Source organism: Phoenix dactylifera, unplaced genomic scaffold (assembly GCF_009389715.1).
Source record: "Phoenix dactylifera cultivar Barhee BC4 unplaced genomic scaffold, palm_55x_up_171113_PBpolish2nd_filt_p 000412F, whole genome shotgun sequence".
In the NCBI taxonomy this organism is placed as follows: Eukaryota; Viridiplantae; Streptophyta; class Magnoliopsida; order Arecales; family Arecaceae; genus Phoenix; species Phoenix dactylifera.
This window is the reverse complement of record NW_024067852.1, coordinates 276012-301344: the sequence shown is the minus strand read 5'-3', so window position 1 is coordinate 301344 and position 25333 is coordinate 276012. Positions and strand designations below refer to the sequence as shown.

General features: G+C 38.8%; 1 protein-coding gene across 2 annotated transcripts in view; it reads right to left on the bottom strand.

Moving 5' to 3' along the window:
• LOC120105981 (tripeptidyl-peptidase 2-like) overlaps positions 1-25333 on the bottom strand; it is an 83689-nt gene that overhangs the window by 12443 nt on the left and 45913 nt on the right. For both annotated transcript variants that reach the window (XM_039118787.1, XM_039118788.1), the window contains exons 23-24: positions 16950-17029; positions 3344-3416 (exon numbers count right to left, since the gene is read on the bottom strand). In XM_039118787.1, the coding sequence (XP_038974715.1) occupies positions 3344-3416; positions 16950-17029 (153 nt within the window). The remainder of the gene's footprint in view (positions 1-3343; positions 3417-16949; positions 17030-25333) is intronic.

Below are 25333 nucleotides of genomic sequence, written 5' to 3'. Positions count from 1 at the left end.
ACCATACCAGTCTCCCATTGGTGCACAGTCCAATACCGAGACTGGGAACATTGGTTGTGAATCTTGTGATCACTATTAATAAGTAAAAGATAAGAAACCAATGCATCTGGAAATTAGCACATCTATGAATATTAAGAATCACATTGCTGAAGATGTTGTAAAAAATCCATATGCAAGATCGAAGTCAATCACAAGTGATCATAGAATTCGTAGATGGTGTTGTGAAAAAGTTAAGTGCACTGTTTCTTTTCCAATAGCTTTCCTCATGATACAAAAGGCAATGATGTAGATAACAGGTGCAGCATAATGGTTTAAAATATTTCAACTGTTTTTCCTTTAAGGATCCTCCTGTAACATAGGATAATGCATGAATAGTGTAGAACAAGAAGTAAGTAGTATTGCCAGTGAAATATTGCATTTTAAGCCATGATACCAAAGCATTGTTCCTGACTCAGAATAGCCAAAGATAACAAAAATGAACAGAAACTATGCCAAATAAAAGCTAAAAGAGTTCTGGCATCCCTTTATTGATTTTTCATAGAACAAGATAGTGTTTGTTCTCTTTAGGACACTGGCTGGCCACTAGGACTATCTCCAAATTCAAGATTATATTTCCATATGCTTCCTCATAGATGCTAGAGGCTATAAACTAGTACCTGTGGAATCATACTTAACAACATCAGAGGATCAGAATTTTTTTTAAAAAAATACTCAACCAAGGTCCGCCGTACCGATACCGGTCGACGTACCGATACCGGTCGACGTATCGGTGGCGGCCCGGACCGATACGGTACTGGTCCGTACCGGTCCCGTACCGATCCCGTTGAATAGCCGAGTTTTGGGATTCCGCATACCGGCCTCGTACCGGTTCTCCAACGATAAGCTCCTCGTACTGGATGCCACGCTGATCCGGTACCGATTCAGGATGGTACCGGTACGTACCGGCCAGTACGGCAGACCTTGCACTCAACAAATATTCTCTCCACAACCACGATGAAGGTTTCCAAGATTGGGGTTGCAGTAGTAAAAGACCAAACTATGGATCCATATTTGGTCATTGGTACACATTTCAAATAGGGATCATAGCAAGTTTTCTTGTTTTGATGTCTTTGGAGCATGGAATTTCTGTTATTGGAGTGATCTGAAAGAAGTTATTTGCCCCAATTTTAGAAGAAACATGTACAATAAGGAGCATATAATGATGGGTCTTATGTAAATTGAATTTTAAGAGTTAATTCAACTGAATCAGTTTGCATATCCTCCTCTTTTTATATGATCAGCATGGCTCTTATAGATTGATGTTGAGGGATTTTCGAGTGAGGTCAATAGAAAAAATACTCTGTTGGTGAAGTAGCATATGTTTTATCAACATGTTTACAAAGAAACAAGAAAACTTCTGGAAGTGAGGGAATGAGGTTCAGTAAGACTGCATGTTGTTGGGGTAGAAGATCTGAGAAGGGGTCAGTGGGACTCATACATGGCAGATACAGTATCAGTCAGAGGTTTCATAAAAAGAAAAAAAAAGGTTTCTAGCTGGGATCTTACTTACAGAAAAAGAAGCTGGACTCATTTGCGTCAGCTGTGAAATGTGAATTAATTTGGGTTAGAATCCAGAAGGAAAAATTTAGCTGGGTTTCTGTGAAGGAGGGTGAGGAAGCAGTTTTGGATAATGGCAACAATTATTTGAGAATAGGGGTTCAAACCTGAGTAAATATTCTCAGTTTGGTTATGAGATTCTGAAAAGATCCAGGGCCTAGCTGCAGTAGTTATCAGATGGGTGAGAATTTGAGGTGTTCAACTATGAAGAAAGATTTTTATATCTGTTTCGAAAGAAGATGAGGAAGATTGGAGTTTGCTAATGGAAGCAATGATACAGGTGGAATTTGAATTTAAATGATGCATTCCACCTGGATCTGCACAAATAGATTTACTATTAGAGATGACTTAATTCGGAAGGATTTAGAAATAGAATTCACATGATTAGGATATGTTAAATTTTCATTGGTTACAGACATTTTGGACACTATCCAGATGATAAATGTGTAACTTGTCTAACCATATTGACAATAGTTCCCAATTCTCGCACTCAATTGCCACCAATTATTTGGTCATCCAGAAGCCACTGTAGCTGTCACCACATGAGGTTGCTTTAAGATTAATTTCACAAAGAAGGCATCCATTGTTTTCTTTGCAATTTCTAGAATCAGGTTAATTCTTCATGCAAAAACAAAAGAAATGGTACAAGGTTAATTGAAATGTCTTCTTATGAGAAGTTCTATAATTTGTCGAACTAGCAACATCTTTTGGGAGAGACGAAATTTCTTGTTAAGGTGGCTAATTTATCATATGCTTGTTTTAGAAGGTTGCCATGATGAAAACACCACTCTATATTTGGCTCATCAGGTCATAAATATGACATAAAGAAATTTTATGCATGCCACATTCAATTTTCTGATCTTCGACTTGCTCATGTTAACCAAAAAGGCTCTTGGATGCCATCAAGGATACAGGAAGATCTTCCATTAATTTCACCATCTTGAAAGCAATTGAGTAAAGCAAAAAATGCAATGCTTAAGAGGATAAGGATTTATGTGTGGTATGGGGAATTAGAAAGTGGGTAGACAGAAGGGAATGCACAGTCAGGAAGATCAAAATACAGAAGATTAAGAGGGACATGATTGCTGAAAAGTGAGTAAAGGGGCTTCAGAGACGAAATCAATTCATTAATGAACAAGAGGCTAATTGAAAAGGAAAAGTGTGATGCAGCCAGTCAATATCCACATATCAACTACAATGATAATAAACGATATTGAAAGCATCAAGTAGAACAGTATTAAGAGCATGGTATGCCGCACTCGCCCGAAACAGGCGGTACGGAACGAACCATACCATACCGGTTCGGTACCGTATACTATATGGGTGGCGTACCGACATTTAGTACGTCAAAAAAAATTCTGTACCGTACCATACTAACACTGTGCTAGTGTAGCACCGGTACGGGGTCTGGTACCGAAACGGCGAACCTTGATTAACAGATTTGCATATTTAACTTAAACCCATCAAAGAAAAAATTCTATCATAACTCAATAATTACATGCTCGGTCTAACACAATAAAACCTACAATGTAAGCCAAAATATAGTAAAATCTTTAAACAACCAGTAATAGCCATTGAAAAACCTTATCAAGTATTGATCAAGAACTAAATATGTACAAGATTTATCTTATTAGTCCAAACAACTTATACGTCAGTCTGCAAAACCTCTAAACATGATCAAGTATTATATAAACATATTTGATTCCTTTAAAAAAATTATCATTCTGGACTTTGATAATGCAATTACCTTTTTCTCCAGTTTCTTTTCAATAAACAAAACTAGCTGCTTCATTTTCTCCAAAAATTGCACATTTTCATGCCTGCACATATAATAAGATTAATATATTTAGCCCAAGAATGCTTAAAAACAAATAGTTGATGTTCTACCCCAAGTATATTTCCTCAATAGCTTCTCTTTTTAATTTGTTTTCATGCAAGTCGTCTAAGGGATTCATATGCCATGAACCTCTATTCAACTAATAAAGATGGATATGTGATACCATATAGATTCAAAGAAAGTAGTCTGACAATGATCTTCTGCACCCATACCTCTCCATTTTTCTTTTCTTTTTTTCTTGACTTCTTGAACCATTCCATTCTTAAAAGTAAATGCTCTTCTTCTTCATTATTTTCCTCTGTCATTTCAGCTATTAACATATAATTTGCATGGTACAATAGCAATCTGAATCATTGATCATTATTATTTGCACCTTTCTCCACTTTGTTATTTCTTTAGAGTACAATGCCGCCCCGTACTATCCGATATGTGGCATATTGTACCATACCAGAAGGGGACCAGTAAGAAACTCAAGTTTGGGTCAATACAGGTCCCATACCGCCCGCATCGAGGCGTAGTGCTCCGTACCGAGGTGTGTACCGAGATGTATTTGAGGTATGCCGAGGCATATCGAGATAAAAATTAAAAAAAATAGTTAGATAGCTATTTCAATACAGGGTACATATCATACCGTACCATACCAAACTAATAAGATACCAGTACAGTGCCCATTATTGAGATTACGAACCTTGTTAAATAACTCAGTTGCTGCTTGTTATACTGTAAACCTCAACTTTGATTGGAGAAATGTATAGATTTCTATGGTTTTGCACTAGAGATATAGCAAATGTTGCATAAAGTATTTTTTCATATTTAAAGAAAGAATAAGCTACCGCAAACTTTTGCAATGTTACTTGGATATTCACATCCAGCTCCAAAAATCTGTATCGGATACGTATCAAATATTTGCATACTTTTGAAATTCTTTGATAACCACTTGAAAATTGGAAAAGAGTTGAACTCTTCCAATAATAAGTTTGATTCTCTAGTTCGATATTAGGAGTGAGTAGGTATTCTTTTTCGAGATTTGTTAAAAATGCAGGTGTTGAAGTAACTTTGCAAACTATTATTAAACTAATATCCTTAATTTAATTGGGAGGTTTGAATAGAAAATATGTATATTGAAAAATCTTAACAAACAAAAGCTTTGCAACCTTTAAATTTAAAGTTTAAACAGATAGTATTTAAAGGTATAGATATACAATTTAGTTAAACATCTCACATATCCTTGTATCTATCTTTTTCTCTCTTATTAAGTCAGACACTTGGATACATGTCCAAATCCAATTCTCGTATCCATTTCCTTGCAAAACTACACTTTTGTCTTTCAAGTTCATGCAAATGTTGTTAGTTCAAACTTCAAAGGTTACAGCAAACTTCATGGTGTGTGACATGCAGTATTACCAAATTATTAACAAGTGCAGAAATCAAAAAGACACTAGAAATATGCTTCTATTGGACTTGGAGATTGACCAAGGACAAAGGTATAGAAATCAGATATCCTTGAACTAATTTTGGAGTTTGAATGGGAGAGACGTATTTTAATTGTGATACTATGGCTAAGGCATATAACAGTAAAGTTTTAGCTTTTAAAGCATTTAAAAGACAGCATGCTTCCAGCCTTTTTCAGAAGCAGAAGAGCCGGAATTGCCTATCTAGCCTAGCCTCAGGATGATCACATTGGGAGACTCCTCGGCAATGGGTCTGAAAAAGTATCTAAAAGGGTCAAATTGAGCCACTGAACACCATAAGGAGGGAATACAGACGACTCGAAGAAGTTGGTTTTTTTCGAGAGTAGCCTCCTCCCCCCGCCTTTCTAATTGTAATTCAATATGGAAATGAATAAAAACATATAATGATTTATATTTGTAGGATGTAACTACATTCAAAAATTTATGTCAGCATCATCATGTTGATGGCACTAAGCCTTTCAACTTAAATTCCAAACAAGCTGGATTATTGAAATTTTTTATATCAAGAGCCCCTGAACACCAAAAAGTTAGCATGTAGCATTAAATAATCCTTTGATCCATTTCTTTTTGTAACAGGTGCATCTGAAGGAATAGTATCATATCATATTCTATATTCTGCAAGATTATCATATTTATACAGACACAACTAAGTCAATTACTTTCCTGTCTCTCCTCTCTCTTTTCGAGTTTGACATTTGGTGCAAATCCAACTTTCACTTGCGCAAATGTGCCCATGCAATTCCGGCAACATGTGCATATAAGGTTTACAATACCTAGGCACCAGGCATACCTTACTATAGTATAGCACAAAGGCTCGGTTCGGCACTTGCACTGACACATAGAGTCTCACCTCTAACAGCATACCATATGTCAATATGGTGGCATACCATACAAGCAAGCTACTAGTTAGTACTGATAAAAGTTAATCTAAATTAGTAGTATGTATTACATAATTCAGAAGTAATTTTTAAAATAGAAAACATATATTTCTGAATTTATGATATTTAAACATATTTGTAAATTTAAAAATTATTAAAAATCTATAAATAAAAGATATGAAATATTCATATTATGTATTAGATAAATCAGATGTATTTTCTGAGGTAAAAAAAATTATCTTCATCCTAACAAAATTTTGTTATTTTTAAAAATTAATAAACTGACGTACTTGATAAACCCAGAATAGAACCATCAAGAAAAAAGGAGCCAAAGCGTCACATTAATTGGGATTATGGGCCAATGCTCTCGGGTCGGCATCATTGGAAGTGCAACTGGTGCAATACAAAGTTCAAGGAAGGAAGGGTAACCAGGTTGAAGCAGCACTTAGCTGGTAGTTACCCTAACATATCTGTGCCACATGCCCACAAGAGGTCCGGCAACTGATGAAAAAGCACTTCGTTGAGTTCAGAGCAGCGAAGGAGAGGGTTTCCAGGAAGACGGAGGTGGACCACCGAGCGTCAGAGCTACCTTCCTATCACTCTAGGGAATTAGAGGAGGCGTCCGCTCTAGATGACGAGGCACAGATCCAGGCTGCCATGCAGATTAACCTATATGATCAGTGGCAGTAAGATAAAGTGGCCAGACATAGGGCTCGATTTGGGCCCTCATACTACGAGTCGAGCTCCGGTTCTACGAGCAGCAAAGCAGATCCAGAGTTCAAAAAGACCTCCTCAATCAAGAAAGCCATCAGCAGAGGCGGCGGTCGTATTGCGTCTATGCTAGGAGCTTTTGATGGCAAAAAGAAGTCATCTAGAGAGATTCCACCAGGAGCAGCAATCCATGATTTAGATCCATATGTCTTTTTCAGCAGAGATTCGAAGCAGCAGAGGGTTGAGACAATGCTAAAGAAGGATAAAAAGAAGGATATGTGAGGAGCTATTGGATCCTAATTCCACGTCAGTCACATCCCAACGAATGTGGTAGACAATACGTACTATAGATTTGCCATTTTTTTCGTACAGGCTACCAGTCCCGATATACATCCTTCAGACCTAAAGAACATCTACGTTAAGCTTCTTGACAATAATAAGAAACTAGAGAAACAGATTGCCTCATACAAGAGCAAGTGGACCACATATAGACTGACGGTGATGTGTGATGGTTGAATCGGTCTTACCAGGCGGAGCATTATCAACTTTTTGACATATGAAGACTTTCTTCCATAAGTCAATTATGCTTTCGATCAGATGCACGATGCCACGTACATCCTCAAATTGATGAAGGTGATTGATCAGGTAGGAAAGAAAAATGTTGGGAATTGTGTCCTAAGACCAATCATTCGATGATTGTAATTGTAAATGAATCAATAAAATTAATAAATATTATTTGGTATTTATTCATCACCAGTACATCTTCATGAACTCCTGATGTGATGAAGTCCTTAGGACTGCTTTGTGTAATGAAATATGATTTTGTCACACAGATCCTTAAATGTTCATGACCGTATGATATACTATTAACAGGATGATAGTATTATCGGGCGTAGGTCATTGTGTATCATATTTGTTGGTTGTCTTCCAAACCAAAGAGTATAGAGATACTAGTATGGTATACAGGTGAATGGTAGTGTACGTTCACTGAACGTGACCAATTGACGGACTCTCTCTTATCAAGAGTTGTTCCGAGTGGATATGGGTATATGTATCCTTTAGACCTGAGATTGCAACCGGTGGCTTGCAAACAACTCATTGTACTTTGGTGCTGGACTACCTGGATTTCTAATCCAGCGACGGAAGGTTTCTGGATCCAGTCAAGTACTTGTGGTAGTCAGTTACAGATCAAGATGGGATTGACCTCCCTTAGAAATAAGGGTGAATGCCTTGTGTTTTCAATTAAGTAGTACCCTGGCCAGGAAAAGTCAAATCACTATCACTTGACTTATTGAATTGAAACACATTTCTAGATGGATAGTTTTAGAGTTGACACACTCTTAACCCGTCTTGGGCATTTGTGGTCAAGAGGATGAATTATATGGTAACCATTGTCCAAAAGGTTCTAGAATGTTGCTTTGCATCTATTCGGCCTATCCGGTCGTCGGGTCCCATTGCTAGATGGTTACTTCGATTAGTGCAGGAAGTGTTCTTGTACTACCGGCTTAGGTTCGAACCTGTGAGGTCACACGCTTAGAAGTTTCTGGATTGATCAAATAGCTGATTGACGATTGAAAATCTTCTAGAGGTAAAATAGCCAATGTGATTGACTGATTGCCCTAAGCAATTGTTGCTTGGAGAAGTTAATTGGTGATTGGATCACTATTTAGACTCAATTTGATTGAGTAATAAAGATTGGGCTTGACCAAATTCAAATATGATTTGAAATTGGTAAAACCGTAATAGACACCAAAATTGGTTTAGTGAAAATGTCTAATTTGCCCCAACCAAATCAGATTTGGCTTGAGTCAAATTGGATTGAAATCAATTATGATCCTAGTATGACTAAGACTCCCTTCCCTTTGTGGGACCCACATCCTGCTTAGGTGGGACCCACGTCCTGCTTAGGTGGGACCCTCATACTGTATGTGGGTCCCACGTCCTGCATTTATAGGACCCACATACTGTATATGGGACCCACATCCCGACTGCCTGCTCTTAAGCATATTCTTGCTTGCATATGTGACATGTGGTGGGCCTGGACACCTCACACTCTTTCTGATGTCATCCATGACCTCATCTGCCTCATGAGGTCATCCATGACATCGCCCTCCAGGCCACCTCACCCCCTTTGCATGCAAGCCATTTTTTCATTGCAGGACACCTCACCCTTTGCATGTGTGACATGTGTCCTAGCAGGACACCTCATGGGACACCTTTTCTCTCTCCTTGGCCTATAAATAGGCCACCCCTCTTGCTTATGAAGGATAAGAAATCCAATCTGAATTCTAGAGAGAGAAGCTCGGAAGGTGAAAGCCCAAGGAGTTCTTGAGCTATGAAGGTCCATCTTCTTCCTTCTCCCCTTCAGCCATCTTTCTGCTTCCCTGCGAGCTAGCACTCCCCGGAAAGCTGATCATTCCGGAGCCTCGCGTGGACGAGTCATCGAGGCCGGACGCTTGTGCGGCTGCGAAGCATTCTTGAAGGAACCCCCTTCTAAAGGTAAGAGATCTGATCTCTTTTACGGTTGAGATATGATCTCAATCTTCAAATCACAAGAAGTTGTGATTTATGCATATTTATTTGAATCACACAATCCTCGAGACCTGAGGGCTTTGTGATATTTGGTGTCAAAGCAAAGGATTAGTGGAGACTATCCGATTTTCGAAAACTCTCACGCGTGATCGTGTGACGAAGCGTGGCTCTCCACCCGGGGGCTCATGTGATGAGTGCTTTGATAGGCACGCGCGGGTGTCACCCTATGTATTGGGACAGAGCCCGCGCCACATGTGATGTGCAGTTGAAGACTGTTTTCGACTGGTACCAAAGTCAAAATATCTAAAATATCAAGCATGTTTTGGGTTAAAATGTTTAACCCGTTCTTTCCGCATAAAATTTTCTGAAATTCATGCTTAGCCCTCTGCACGCACACCATCAAAAAATGTCGTACATGTCATCACTGATAATGGGCCACAATATAAGATCGCCGAAAAAATCTTGATGGAGCGGTGACCACATATTTTCTAGACCCCATGTATTGCACATTGTATAGATCTCATGTTGATGGACATTGCGAAGATTCATAGGGTGCAGCAGACAGTGAAGACAGCCTAAACCATCAGCAGATATATTTATAACCATTCATAAGTCCTTTCACTGATGAAGAGGTATGGAAGGAGAGAGATCTTGAGACCAAGAGTTACACAGTTTGCTACCAACTACGTTGCACTTGATAGCATTCTTGAGAAGAAAGTAGCCCTACGTCAAATATTTCTCAAGTCCCGAGTGGCAGAAAAGATATGCGAGGGCCGGCACTGAAGGGAGCATTGTTGAGGACTTGGTGACGAGGCATACATTCTGGCAGCGGGCCACTACGATAGTCAAGGCTATCAGATCAGTATATGAAGTGCTTCGGGCTGTGAACAACGAAAGGTACCCCGAGATGGGCTTCTTGTATCATATGATGGAGAGGGCAAAAATTCAAATCAAGAAGGTAGAACTGACGTACGCCAAGGAGTACATCGACATCATTGAGCGGTTGTGGGACTACTAAATGGATAGAAACTTGCATCTAGCAGGTAAGCAGGAACATTGAAAATTAGACTACACCTGTACTTGTACAATTTTGCCAAGATAATAACGAACTCAATCTGTAGCATACTACCTGAACCCTCGGTTTTAGTACACCACAGCTGGAATCAATATGGATGACGAATTTTTGGTTGCTCTGCGTAATGTGATTTACAAGATCGCGCCAGATCTAGAAGTCGCCGTCCTATGTCTAGAAAAGGTAAGTTAACTTAAGTGACATGTGTAAGTTAATTGATATCTTTAATTATTAACATATTACAACACGGTACTTTTTCATAGGCCAAAATATTTAAAGAGGGCACCAACAACTTTGAAGTCTCCATTGTTGTCGTAAGTAAGAAAAGTATGAATCCAGGTATATTACACATCAGGAGAACATTTATCTATTGTTAGATGGTTACTAATATGATATTATCTTATATGTAATTTTCTTCAATATTTTTGCGGCTGAATGATGGATTCATTTTGGTTTGTCCGCAAAAAATCTTAAGTGAATAGCTATCTAAATCCTCTTCCAGACGATCTTCTCGAGTGGCTGTAAGCGCAACTAGTCCACCTTTGCCCTCATCCACAACAAGCAGAGAAATTGTTTGATATAGAAGCGCTTTAACGACCGTGAATATGTTTACTAAAATCTGAGGTTGAGGCTGAAGTGCATTCAGGAGTAGAGCTAAAGTACATAAATTCGATCCATGGTGCTTCGTTGATGATAAGGATGATCTTATAATCGGATAGCTTATGGGCTAACAATAGAAGCCAGAGCTTGATGAGCGAGGATTACCTCAACAGCCGGCCAGTTTCGTAACCAGCAAGGCTAGGATCGATGCAGAGCAATGGGCAGAGCAATATTCCACATATCCTTCTAGCTGATCACCCACAGCTATAGGAAAGCCGGTCACCACATGACTTCTTGTCTGAGACATCCTCTTAGAGATATGATCGAGAGATGCTTAGATGAAGCCATTACACTATCCAGTCGACACAGTCAGGAGGGTGACATGCATCCTTCTAATATAGCTAGGCAAAGGGGCACGAAGGGTAAGCAAACAGCGAGTGGCACGAAGGATAAGAAGACAGCTGCCCAGCACAAAAAAAAACAAAAGGCACCTACAGCCCAGTGGAGTGTAGAGCCAATTCACTCAAATTCAGAGACCAATGGCAATAATTCTAGTGGTTAGATTTGTTGGCCAGGAAGAAAGTGGAGAATATGAGACCATCGTTTATGAGACCAAGGTCCGCCGTACCGGTACCGGTCGGCGTACCGGTGGCCGGCCGGATCGGTACGGTACCGGTCCGGTACGTACCGGCTGGTACCTGTCCCGTACCGGCCGGTACGCGGTGGTTTCAAAAACCACAGCACGCGGCGCTGTGGTTCTAAAAAAAAAAAAATCGTACCGGTGCGAACCGGCCGGTTCGCACCGGTACGAGGCCGGTACCGGCCGGTTCGCACCGGTACGCGGCCGGTACCGGCCGGTACGGGCTCCGAACCGGCCGGTTCGGATAAAAAATCGGGAAATACCGGTTTTTTATCCGTTCCGGTACCGGTCCACGGCCGGTACGGGCCGGTACGTCATTCCATGTATGAGACAGTTTATGCATGCTACACATGATAGGAACCATGGTGCATGATATAGTGAAGCTCCCGAGAATACAATTGCATATAGGAGACGGGCTCCTCGAAGTCACTCAAGAGGATACGATGCAGTTGCAGATGACCTCGCACGTGGAGTAGGATTCATAGACGCAGCCACAGGCAGCCTATAACCCATACGGATAAAATATGGATATGGTGCGTCTGAGGCATCTTTCGAAGGTTACTATCCTACGCAGCTCAGAGCATCTTATGGATCAGATTTTGTTGTCGGCTTATTCTGATGGGCCCCTTTACATCTCTCAAAAGTTAGAGCTTCAACGAGAAATCCAAAAGTGTTTATAACCCGGAGCGCATTTCTTATGAGATGAATATACAAGCTACAACACTGCTTGGTTAGAAGAGTGGATTGATATGCCTCCTGACTATGCTAATAATCTGGATATCTACGAGAGGTATCATCACTCACGAAATTTTAGATATCAATATGTATGTTGAACTTTAAATATATATAATTGGTTATATTATTTTATACTTTTCACCTCACTACTTGATTTGAGAATATTTCATGTTGCTTCTTGTAGCACGTAGCATCTCACTAATCATTTTATATTTTGTATAATTTTAAAACAATAAGATGTATCATTTGGGTTAAACCGGAATCATAGAAACATCAAAAAGCATCAAAAAAACATCAAAAAATCAAAAAAAAATCAAATTAGACTTAAAATCATTAAAAAAGTTCAAAAAGATTAATTACCAATTAAATCAACTTAAAAACTCCAAAAAAATGGATGTGCCGATACGGAATCGGCACGCCCAAGTGTATCATGTGTAGGTACGGTACTGGTTACCAACACGCCCAAGCATACCGTGTGTCAATATGATACCAAATCGGTATCGTACCGATCGTCCACCGACCGGTAAGGGTCTCGGTACCAGTTCGGCCGACCTTGTGTAGAATACTATTTTCCTCTCCATCAAAGACCTTCCTAACATATTGAGGAGCCATTCCAAAATGGTCAAGTAGTTATAGAGTCCAGTTATCAGCAGCCACCTAATATAGCTGTTTAGAAGTCTACTTTCAGGGCTAATGGAGCGTCGGGAATCGCTAGATTCTTGGATGTTAAGTTAATAGAAGAAAAAACTGAATCTTAGATCTCTTGGTGTAAGGCAAAGGTTTGAATCCAAAAACAAAGCTGGCTAGACTGATCCAATGCATATGTTATTAAGTTCCCTGCCATAAATAAATGGCTAGGTTTCAAGGCTCGATGGGAATGTGTGCCTTACTTTAAGTTGATGAATGGGGGGTAATAATGAGATAAGCCTACGTAAACTTGGGTAAACTCAAGCTTTGCTCAAATGCCTGCATTATTACTAGTTCATGTTTGTCGTGAACATGAAGGCCTAGCACAAGTTCAGTTCACTAAAAATCAAGCCAACATAAGTTCTTTTATTTTAAGTTTTTGCTAGGTTTCAATTGAAGACAAGAAGGGGCTACCAAGCAATGTTTGGATCAAGCAGCATACAAGGTTAGGATTCAGATAGAAAAAGAGAAAAAAGTGAGAGAAGGAAAAGGGTTCATGAATGAGAGAGAAAGAGTGAGAGCTAGGAATGACATCAGCCAGTGATGCAAAGAAATACATAGGGTTAAGGGATGTCACTACACTCTGCAGTCTGCCTATTAGTGGCTGTGGGAGGGCGAAGAAACCAAGGTTTTGGAAGGGGAAAGGAAGAAGAAAATCAAGGTTAAATTTGTCATGTCCTGTTACCAGTTCAGTAAACATGGTTAAGTTTGGTACTATTCTTGAGCCAATTCAAATAACAACTTGAGATCAGTTCTCTCTTCAAAACAAAGAGTATCTAGGGCAGCAAAGCCCAAAACCTTGTTACCTTTAGCATGGTTGATTGAAGCTGAGAAACTCTATATCAAAATTCGTTGTCTCGGTACTGGACCTCATACTGATACCATCCGGTTATAGTGCCGGTATTGCCCGATACGGGGGTCAGTTCAGAGTATCAACACTCAGTACACCCCCCATACTACTAGTTTGGTACCGGTACAATATGGTACACCGAGTATGCACTGATACCGAGCATTACAACGTAACATGCCCTACATCATTAGTGGCATCAAATAATTGAGCAAACATATATATGATGGGAAGTAGTAACCTCAGACAAAGACATGCCATCAGCAATAAAAATGCTACCGGTGGTGGCAATTGTGACAATTATGGAGAAGTAATGGTGACAGTTTTTCCAGCCAACATTGGACAAGAATTAATAGAGAAACTTGCATTTACAGTATATTGAGTTAACTATAGGCCACAAATTGAACAAGCATAAGCAAATCTCTGATAGGAAAAATCGATAGGTGGAGACATGTCCCTCAGCAAAAAGAACTACAAAGACAATATTGAAGCTGAATGGGCATGTCATTTCACAAATAAGAGGATTTATGGTAGCCAACCGCTAATGGCCCATGATCATAGAGGTAAATTCCCATATATTGCTACCCAAAAGGTACATGAAGAACACTTTTGAATGAACTTATACTCACGAGCATAAACGGTAGAAATGATAAATCCACAATGTAGTCCAAAAAGGTCCAAGCAATGAATTACTTAATATAATATTGTTTAAAAGGAACCAACCAAAAATAATTCAACATGGCTTGATCATTTTATAATGTCAATTCTCTGATGGTCTTCAAACCATCATGTCAAAAATGGTGATATATAGCTCTAATATGACCACCCTAAATATCCCATCCATGATGATAAGATTCATGGAGATGGAAAACAAAGGTCATTGGCCCTTAATATCAAATCCACCAAGTTTACAGGCCACGGATGACGTGAGGATGAGTAAACTCGTTGACAATCAAAATGTAAATGTGCGTATGAAGCCAACATAAATCAAAGAAAGGTAAAACTCACCCAAAATTTTTTATGAAGAGCAAAAGCACTCCCAAGATGAAAAAGATAATGCCAAATCATTGCAAGAATACAAAATCTTGACAGGTTTAGTGCAACTAGTAGCTAGCTACAAAAACATGATTAGCAATAATTGCGTTCATAAAATCATAAATAGGTTGTAAAATCTCATCAAATAAGAATTAAATCCAAATACAATTTTACAACTTAGGGGAAGTAAAACAAGTCAAACAAAGGTTCGAAATCTCGATATCGGACAATATACCAGTACCATGTAGGTACGTTGTTGGTAATGCCTAGTATGGGTTAGGTTTGGCGTACCGAGACTTGGTGCACCACCCATATCGAATCTCAGTTCGATACTAATACATTCCAATATGCCCGATCGGAAGAAATAAAACTGCTATAGAAAGAAAAGGACAATGAAAGCTGATTGCTATTATCATCATGCCCAGCCTCCATGCAAGATTAGAAATCACTCGAATGGAGCATAGGACATCAAATTGCTTTCTACACTTTTTGAAGGATTAGAACGCTATAGTTTTAATATACAAGTAAAATACCTTCAAGTGAGAGAACCAACACTGGTTATACAAGCAATTAAACAAGATTGCTTTGGAAATTGGCGGTCCATAAAGTAATCCATAACACACTATAGTGAAGCCTTATAAATGAACAACGAAAGCCCTCTATACTAATTGCACAGCAGTTATCCATATAATGACCAACATAAATGTACTATATATATGTATTTATACATGTATGTATGTACTACGTACGTATGTATAAAATACATACAAGCATGCGTACATATGTACAAATAAATATATGTGCATAAAAAAGGCACCCATAAAGCATAGTAGGCTATCAAAATCACATAGTCCATACTTCTTTGCAGCAGCATTAATTTTTACAAGCTCATCATTTAGTCATTATTTCATTAACCATAATCCACACTTTATATTTTAATATTAATATCATAGAATACAAAAGTGACCCTCCCCTTCACTTTTGGAGGTGTTGGGAAAGTATCTAAGGTGTATCCGATAAGTATCCAAAGTGTTTTTTTTTATTTTAAAAAATAGGATACTTAATACAAGTATCTAACACATATCCAAGAAATACCTAGGAAATATTGGTATCTAATCTAGATGCAATACGGACATGGCATCTGATTTAAAGTATCCACGCTTCCAAGGAGGATACATACCTCCCTTAACAGCCAAGCTAATACATCCTTTGATAATTATTCTATCACTTCAATTGTACAAAATTTATTAACGTTTACCTCAAGGTATGTCGAACCAGTATCGGTGGTGACCCGGACAGAGTCGGTACCGGTTAGGGCCGTACCGAACCAGTACCGACCCGGTCCGCCGCACAGGAACGCGCCCATGCGGTTCCCAGCGTGCACGGGCGCGCTGCCCCGCCGTCGCGCGGGGCATGTTTCCCCCGTCTCCCCTGCGTTTCCCCTGCGTCTCCCCTGTGTTTCCCCGCGTTTCCAAGGGCGAGGCCCTGCGCACGGGACGCGCGCGGCCGCGTCTTTTTCTTTTCTTCTTTACTTTTTCTTTTCCTTCTCTCCTTCCTTCTTCCTTCTTCCTGATTCTTCTCCTTTCTTCTCTCTCCTCTCTTCTCCTCTCTTTCCCCCTCCTCCCCGCGAGCAAGGAAGGGCGAGCACCCCGATGAGGATCACCCTGATGAGCCCCGGTACCGGTAAGTCTTCTTCTCCTCTTCTTCTCCACTTTCTCTTCTTCTTCTTCCTCTTCTTTCTTCCTCTTCTTTCCTCTTCTTCTCCGTGCGCGCAGGCGCGCTGCCTCGTGCGTACCGGTGCGAACCGGACCGGTTCGTACCGGTATGCAGCGCAAACCAGTCGGTTCCGGTCCAGTACCAGTATGGTACATGCTGAACCGGCCCGACGAGCCGGTTCAGCATACCATGGTTTACCCTTAACAGCATAAATTTTTGTAGTATACAAGAGGCCTATGTTCTAAATATTGGTAATAACATATTTTGGGGTATTGGCTCTTTGATGAGCTTGACATTTTTTTCTCAAGACCAATTAACTAGTTAAGTTTTATGACATTTCTACAGAAAATCCAATGAGCTGTATGATTAAATGTAGTTAAAAATATTCATAGCTCATGTAGTTTTCTAAGTATGTGCAATTTAAGTGTGTGGCTTCCATGCCTATTCTGGTCAAAAAATGGAGAAAAAGCATACATATGCTTAAACAAAGATCTAGAAAGAAGCACACTTGATCAAGCTGACTGAAAATGCTATGGTTACTATTGCAAGTTGCACTTTCCATTTGGTCCTTTAATGAAAAATAAGCCATACCTTATATGCAACTGTAGAGTGTATTCTCCCTTGGGAATCTTCACATAATTAGGGTACACATCACCAAATGCATATACTCGCTACACAAAGACAACAACAAATAAGTTAGCTCCTCTTCCAACTATACATAAAAGGAATTCACTTGTAGAACTAGTGTAGAACAATTCTATGTACTTATGGTTCGATATAGGTCTAAGTAAATTTTAAAAAACAATGATAATTCATAGTTTCATGCAAAACCCAGCTAAACTCCATAGAATTAAGGTAATAAATTAGATTAGCATAAGTAGAACATATGAAACAATATTTGTCACTGTTGGTTCTTGCGATTCCCAGCAAAGAAAGCAATACCATCGCAAACTGCTTGGTTCAGTCAATAAAATAATATTTGTCACATAATCAGGGTAGACATCACCAAATGCATGTACTCGCTATGCAAAGACGACAACAAATAAAGTAGCTCCTCTTTCAACTATATACAAAAGGAATATACTTGTAGAACTAGTAAAGAACGATTTTAAATACATATGGTATGATATAGGTCTAAGCATGGTCGGCAAAACCGTCCTGAACCGCCTGGTTTGGGGCATCTCGAGCCGTATCGGCCGTGGACTGGAATGGTTCCGGCGATGAAAACGAAACCGAAGACGGAGGCGGAGAAGAAGAAGGAAGAAGAGAAAAAGAGGGAGAGCAGGGGAGGGAGGGAGAGGGAGAGGAAGAGAGGAAGGTCGAGGCCGGCCGGTGGAGGTCGGGGAGCCGCCGCACGGAGGACGGAGCCACAAAAGAGTAGCCGGAGGAGCCCCTTATATTTTTGGAGTTTTTAAGTGAAAGTGAATGAGACAAGGGACTGAAAGGGGCCCCTTTTATTTTTGAAGTTTTTAAGTGAAAGTCGGCAAACCCATTGCCGACTTCACTTATTTTTTTTATTTAAAAAAAAATAAGTGAAGTCGGCAATGCGTTTGCCGACTTTCACGTAAAAACCTAAAAAATAAAAAGCCCCCCTTCGGCCAAACAGAGAACCAGAGCAGAGCTCTTCTTCCGCAGCAGCCCACGGCGGCTCCCCGGCCTCAACCTCTGCACGGCGGCTCTCCGCCAGCCTCCCCCTTCTCTCTTTTCCTCTCTCGTTTTTCCTCTCCTTCGTCTCTTCTACTATGTCAATACATGCCGTCGAGCAACCGGTCCGGAGCCTGGTGCCAGCACAACAAAACATGGGTCTAAGTCAATTTTAAAAACACTAATAATTCATAGTTTCATACAAAACCCAGCTAAACTCCATAGAATAGAATAACTAAATTACTTTAGTGTAACTATAACATATGAAATAATATTTGTCATTGTTGCTTCATGCAAGCCCTAGTAAGGAATGCAATACTATAGAGAACTACCAGTTCAGTCGATATGGTACCATACCAACCACAAAATAGAGATGGTTCATGGTTTTAGTACTAGATTTTGCTTGGACTGGTGCAAACCTGTCCTTAACAAGCTAAACAGATCACTTTTGAGCAGTTTGGCTTTTTAAGAGCCACGTACCAGTTTAGAACCTCAACAATTGAGGGAGAAAGGAATCCAACACCATTTTCTCCCTCCATTCAAGGTAAGAGAGGAGAAATAGAGCGAGAGACAAAAAGGTTGAGTTGTTACTCCAATTCGGGCATTTCTCTCTTCCATTTTCTTTACTTTGTTACATTCCACAATTGGAGAGATATTGAAAAAAAATAAAAATAAATATAAGAAAATAATGCCAAAATTTTGTATTCCAGAATGATTTCATGAATTATGTCATAAATCTTAGTCACATCTACTCAATGGAATAATTTTTTAACTTTTATATTTATTTTATTTTATTAAGAATATTTTTAGATAAAAAATAAATTTAAAAAATAAACAAGATGCTACATTCCAAGAATTAATATCATGCTCCGGGTCTAGCATGCTATTTGTTTTCTTTTTTTTTGACAACAATTGGATTAATTTCCAGCACATTAATTGCTTTTCAAGTAAAAGCCCCGTTTTAAAGTAATTCCTACAATTAGTTAGGCTACCAGTGCTCAATATGGGCTGAAAAATAAATGAGGAAAGGCATGTAACATAAAAGTTCAAAATACATTTACTTTTAAACATCAAAAACGAACTCACAAAACCTATTTTCCACTCAAAAAGGTTTGCCCTCACGGTACCGAACCCCGTATCAATACCATTCTATTATTATATCAGTACGCTCGATAAGGGAACTGATGCGGTATGCCGACACTCAGTATGCCTGGTACGTAGGCTAATCTGATGTACCGATATTTGGTATGCCCCGCGTACCACATACTAATTTGGTACCGATACGGTCGGTATGCATGCACCAATACCGACCGATTCGGCAAAATCATGCTCAAAATTGAATAAAGGAAGCATAAAACCTTGAAAACAAAAATCAAAAAATATTTTTTTGTGTACCAGTGCAGTTTGGTACTATACCAGTATCATGTCGTACTCGTTTCCTATGGTATGCAGTCCCATGATGAGTCAGCAAACCTTGATCCCTGGTACATATTCTTTAACAGAAAATTGGTATAACTATAATATCCTTTTAAATCTCAAACCATTGAAACAAGAGGGAGCATGAAGATCAACGTGAACAACAAAACATGTAGTAATCGAATGCCTATTGTGCTACAACCTACAACACATATAACGTACAGGTTGCTCAATATGATACCTAATAATCAAACAAGGATTAATCAAGACCATATGACTTGGGATGGCACCTGGTCGGTTATGATTTATACCATTCCTTACCGTGTTGTTTCCAAAACTAATTAGTTATGTGATCCCATAAGTTACTGAATCTACTTTCAACAACAATTATATGGAAAAAACTGAAAACTTCCACTATCATGAAAAATAATGGGTTTACTGTCGATGAACAACCTGAAACAACATTTCAAGTTAACCCCACTTTCTTGAAAGTCATGTAGAGTAAGAGATCAAATTACATGCTTCGCTAGCTAACCAAATCATCTGCATATTTTTTGAATGAGGTTTGCAGTAGATTAAATATACTAGCCAAGGATTAAGATGCTGGCCAGCACAGAATGATGGATGTCATAAGCATGCTGACTGTTGTCACTCTATGCCACTAATGCCGAACGTGTTAGATGCTTGCCAACATGTGTCATGTGTCAAAATATGCATGTGCCACAGCACAAACCATGCCAACCAGTGACCAACAAAAGTAATTAAACTAGATTTCAAAACCTTGTTTTTGATTTCAAAGTTCATAGCAACATTTTAAAAGTTGGTACCAACGGGCATATCAATCACTTGTCATCCCATAGGGCATAAAGCCAGCCCAAAAATAACTAGGTCCAGCCCAACCCACAAACAAACCAAGGCCCAAATGCAAAATGAAAATACATTCATTTCCTTTCAACCAATTTAGGGGGAAAAGGAAAAAAGTCCAAAATGACCACATCAAATGCTAACCAAGATTGTGCCTTGATTCCAATCAATCCAGCCCTTAATGATCTCATATATCCTCCCCCCTGCCACTCATGCATCCTCTACTCTACTGCTCGCCACAACCCACGTCTGCACCAAATCTCCTCCACCACTCGCTACTGCTCACCAAGTCCTCTACTCCAGTACTTACCACCACCTACACCAAGTCCTCTCTCTTGTACCTCAAGTCACCATGTCATCCTTCCATCTCTTCAAAAGCAGAGAACATGGTGATTAAAAATGGCAGCAAACACCAAACAGTGATGACTTCTATTGTGGCGGACAAGAAGAGAGGCAAATGATGAATGATGGTGGAGCCCGAAGGTAGTGGTGATAAACAACCATGGCAAACCATGGCGATGGGTGATGATGTCAGCTATGAATAAGGAGAAGAAAAGAAAAACGAACAAGGGTTTAAATACCAGTGTCAACCCTGCACCCATTTGGTCCTAGAATAGTAAGGTACTAAGAACTATCATCAGGACTCTAGGACAGTCCAATCCTAGTACAATAACGAAAAATTTTTTTTTTGTTCTTGGCATGAGGCCATATTTTATTTTTTGACAAATTAATTGCAGGAAGAAAGGAAGTGAAGCTTTATTGGATACACGAGGTCTCCAGTGTTGAGGCCAGATCTGTGTTGAGCTTCTCTCCTTCCATTCTTTCTCCTCTCACTTTCTCTATTTCACCCCAAGGCACACACATGAAAGAAGCAAGGAGAAAAGAACGCTTGACCCTCCCCACTAGTACTGACAAAACCAGCCTTACTAATGACTTGTCCAGACTGGTTCCATGCGGGACAAGCTAAACATCCCGGCTCATGAAATAACCAGTGTCCTGCAAACCATTTTATTTATGGAATGGTAAAACCAGAGAGAGATCAAGATCATCAATGCCTGAAACCTTGGAAGAGATTGAAGGGGGTGGAAAAGGCTCGGTCAAAAAAAAATTCAATGATTTAGTAGAAACATTGCTAGGGTTGATGGGACATGGGATGGGCGAGCGCTGAGCTTGACCTTGCCTAAATCAAGCTTGGAGAAAGTAAAAGCATAAAAGTTTTAAGTCCAAGAAAGACCACCACCCTTTAATAAGCCTCCCAAACCCTACATTGACATAGCCCAGTTGGCCTAGGCCTAGCCTATGCCCATTATCAGCACTACATCATGTTGTTGAGTAGTGCCACAACAAAAAAAAAAAAACCTAAAATATTAAATCATTAAAAAAAACAAGGATTGATCAAGTATTATGCCAACTAGTGCCCGGTGTAGAGGTGCTGTTTTGACATGGTACATGCAAGCCAAAAACCTGAATCCTCATTTTAACGTAACTTTGGGCCGTAATTAAAACTTTAAGAAACAAATTCATATAGTAACACTTTTTGCATACATTTTATGTAAATAGTTTTAACTTAATGTATATAAAGTTATAGACCACAACAAAAACAAGTAGATCATGAGCATGTTATTTGAGAGGTAATAACATATCTATGTGTATATGTCTGACTAGAATCCTAATTAGTGGATACAATACTTTTCTACAACATTACAACTCTCAATCTCTTTATTCTAATCTTAAATTTCCTTTTGAATTGTTTGGCACCCTTCCGTTCCTTGAAGAACTCCTAAATTATGTGGACTATTACAAAGGAAATGATGAAGGATCAAAGTTCCTTCTAGAATCAACCTATGAATTCCTACAAAGCTTCCCAGTATTCCATACAAGAAATATGCAAGCTAAACATATTAAAAAAAAAGAAAGCCGAACCGGTCTCCAACCAGGTCGGTTCGGCAGCAGAACACGGTTCCAGCCCCCTAGGGGCCGGAACCTGATTGGCTCTGGCCAGAACCGGCCAGAATCGGACGAAACCACGGAACCGGATGGTTCCATCCAACTAGGTTCGAATCGGTACCGACCCGTACCGAACGCCGAACGGTACGGGTCTTGGTACCGATTCGGCGAACCTTACTTAAAAGTGAAAAAAAAATTATTATATATACAACCTTATAAATAAGTTATGCAGCAAGAAAATTAAATATGCACTTGTTACCACAAAGCAAATTAGGTTTAGAAATCGGTTGGTGATCCTTGAAATCCAACCTGGAGGACAAATTAAATAAACCAAACCATAACCATATAGAAAATAAAAAAAAAAACAGCCAACAGGACATCTCACATTCGAGTTGATCAACATCTAAACATCCAACCCAACTCAACAACATAAGAAATAGAAGTAATTCAGTTTCTTTGGTAAACCATGATTTAGTTCTTTTAGCTTTTTAGCATGGATCCAAGTGCCGACTATGCTACTTGACACATAATGAGCCAATACAAAACCAGCATGTATCATGGTAACATGCCAATGCTTAGCACAACATGATATTTACGAATGCTTGTACATGCCAAGAACTAGCACAAAATGGCATGACGAGTACCATGCCAATGATAAAGCAGCCTAGCACAGGGTAAACCTTGCTTTGTAGTGCATAATAATTTTAGAGGCTTTAACAAATAAGAAAAGTTTTTGTTTTACATGAAAACCAATAGTTTGAATGTATCTAGGAAAAATAATTTAGATATTATATACAGCAAACCAAAAATGATTTATAAGGTTTTGTTATTTGAAAATAGTTAAGCTGTGACTATATATAGAATGCTATTATGTTCAACTGTTTCATAATATATTTCCCACTTATTAGAATATATATAGACAACAATATGAGCAATGTTTGTCATACTGCCCCGAACCACCTGGTTCTATATCGTATCGAGTTAGAACTGACACGAAGATACTATTTGGGTCAATATAGCCCTATACAAACCTGTACTGAGCGGAACCACACTGTATCTTACTAACTCATACTGAACCGTACTGCCCGGTTTCGAGCGGTAGCATGATAAGAAGTGAAAAAAAGATCAGAAGGTATCTTGGTACGAGGTGTACCATATCGTACCTACTCGTACTATAGCAAACTAGAAGACACTAGTACAGTATTGGGTACCGAGACTGCAGACCTTGAATATGAGTGTAATTAGCTATGGAACTTTAACCCTAACATGACCCCCTAACCTCAAACCAAACTCAAAATAGGTCCTATCTAGAATCACAAGATCTAGTAAGACATGGGTTTTAAAGTTAAGTTTCTCACCTAACTTAACCCAATCATAACATATAAATGGGTTATATCAAATCTAGCTAACATGGGTTGGCAGATCTCAAATAAAACCCAGCTTTTACATTATTGAAGCAAATATCATAGTAGTTTAAAATTTATTCAAATGCAAGTAGTTAAATTCTCGTGGTTTTAAATGAATACGAATGAATATATGATAAATAATTTTGATCAAGGTTTCAAATCCCTATCTCATGCCCAGTATCGATCAAACATTGAGTTGGCGGTTGATTAAAGGGTTATTATGGTTTATATAGTGATAATTTAAGATTAAATGCAGTTTTCTGAACTAGCGAATAGGTTAATGGTGCTAAATCAATAAGGATACAATTTGAGCAATAGAAGTTGAATCAGAGCCCTCTATCCCTTCTCTCTTTCCACCTCTCACATGCAAAAGGAAATAGCAAAAGCAAAGAGGTCAGGCACCTCTTTGGACAGATCCTATTTGTTACTGAAGGGTACATGTCCTTCTCAATCACCATCTTAATGCGTACTACTCATACCAATCAAAATGATCCAGTTTTCATGTATTGGGGTCCCAAACCCTTCCCAGGACCCAACATCTCACTGGTTCATCCAGGATGACCAAGACAGACTAGCACAAACCAAAATTTAAATCCCTAATTATAATTACCACTTGTTCATGTGGGAAAGAATGAAAAGCTAACGTTTTGGAAATAAGGAAAAAATATTTAGAATTAATAAGCAATTACCCATTTCTAAAAAGAATTTAGATTGATGGAGACTCAAAGCTTGAGGACTAATGTCTCAAGGGACCACCTTCAATAGGATTTATAAATCTTAGAAAAGCTTTATGATGGCCTTATAAACTAGAGGAGTCATGAAGGAAATAAGTTTGTTGTATGATCTAGGAATTTAGCACCAACAATTGATGTCTATCAAGGGTCAGCACATTATTTCCATGTCATGCCATGACAATGCCTGTCATGGGATAGAAAAAAGGCATATGCCCATTTATATTATAACACACGAGCAAAGGCACTTTTCCTTTTTTTCTTTTTCTTTTTAAAGTTTGATATTACGATGTACTTGCTACAATTATAATCGGTCTCATAAATTAAAATATTATTTTAAATCCTACATAGCATTGTAGAATATAAAATGTGGCTAACTAAGCATGTTGAGTATTGTTTATTGAGTCATTTAAGTTAACAATGAAATTCTAATAAAGCTGGAAGTGTGTACACTAGACATAAAAATACTGAGCATAGAACTATCACATTACAAGAAACAAAGACAGGCCTTGCCAAACACCCTTTTGTTCTCAAAAAGAAGATAACTCATTTGATAAGGCAAATCACATGAAAAGAAATGTCAAGGAACATAGAAAAGATAGGTTTCTCGATAGACCAAAGTTTTGTTGGAATGGTGAACTCATCTGAATCAAGCTTATGATGCATTAAAGAAAACATGTCATGAAACCTCAAGTAGAAGTTAGAATGAGACAACTAAATTGATTCCTAAATTAACATTCTTCCTAAATAAGATTTGTTTTTTCCGAGATATAGTTGAAATAGGGAATGAACAACAAAAAGAGCGGCAATCAAAAATTTAAAAGAATGTACTCACCATGTATATATAGAATGAAATTTATAGTTTGAAAGTGACTCGGATAATTATGTTACAATAAAAGGATAAGTACATACAAAAGCCAAAGCAACATGACTACGAAAAACAAGAAAACTTAATGGAAATGCATTC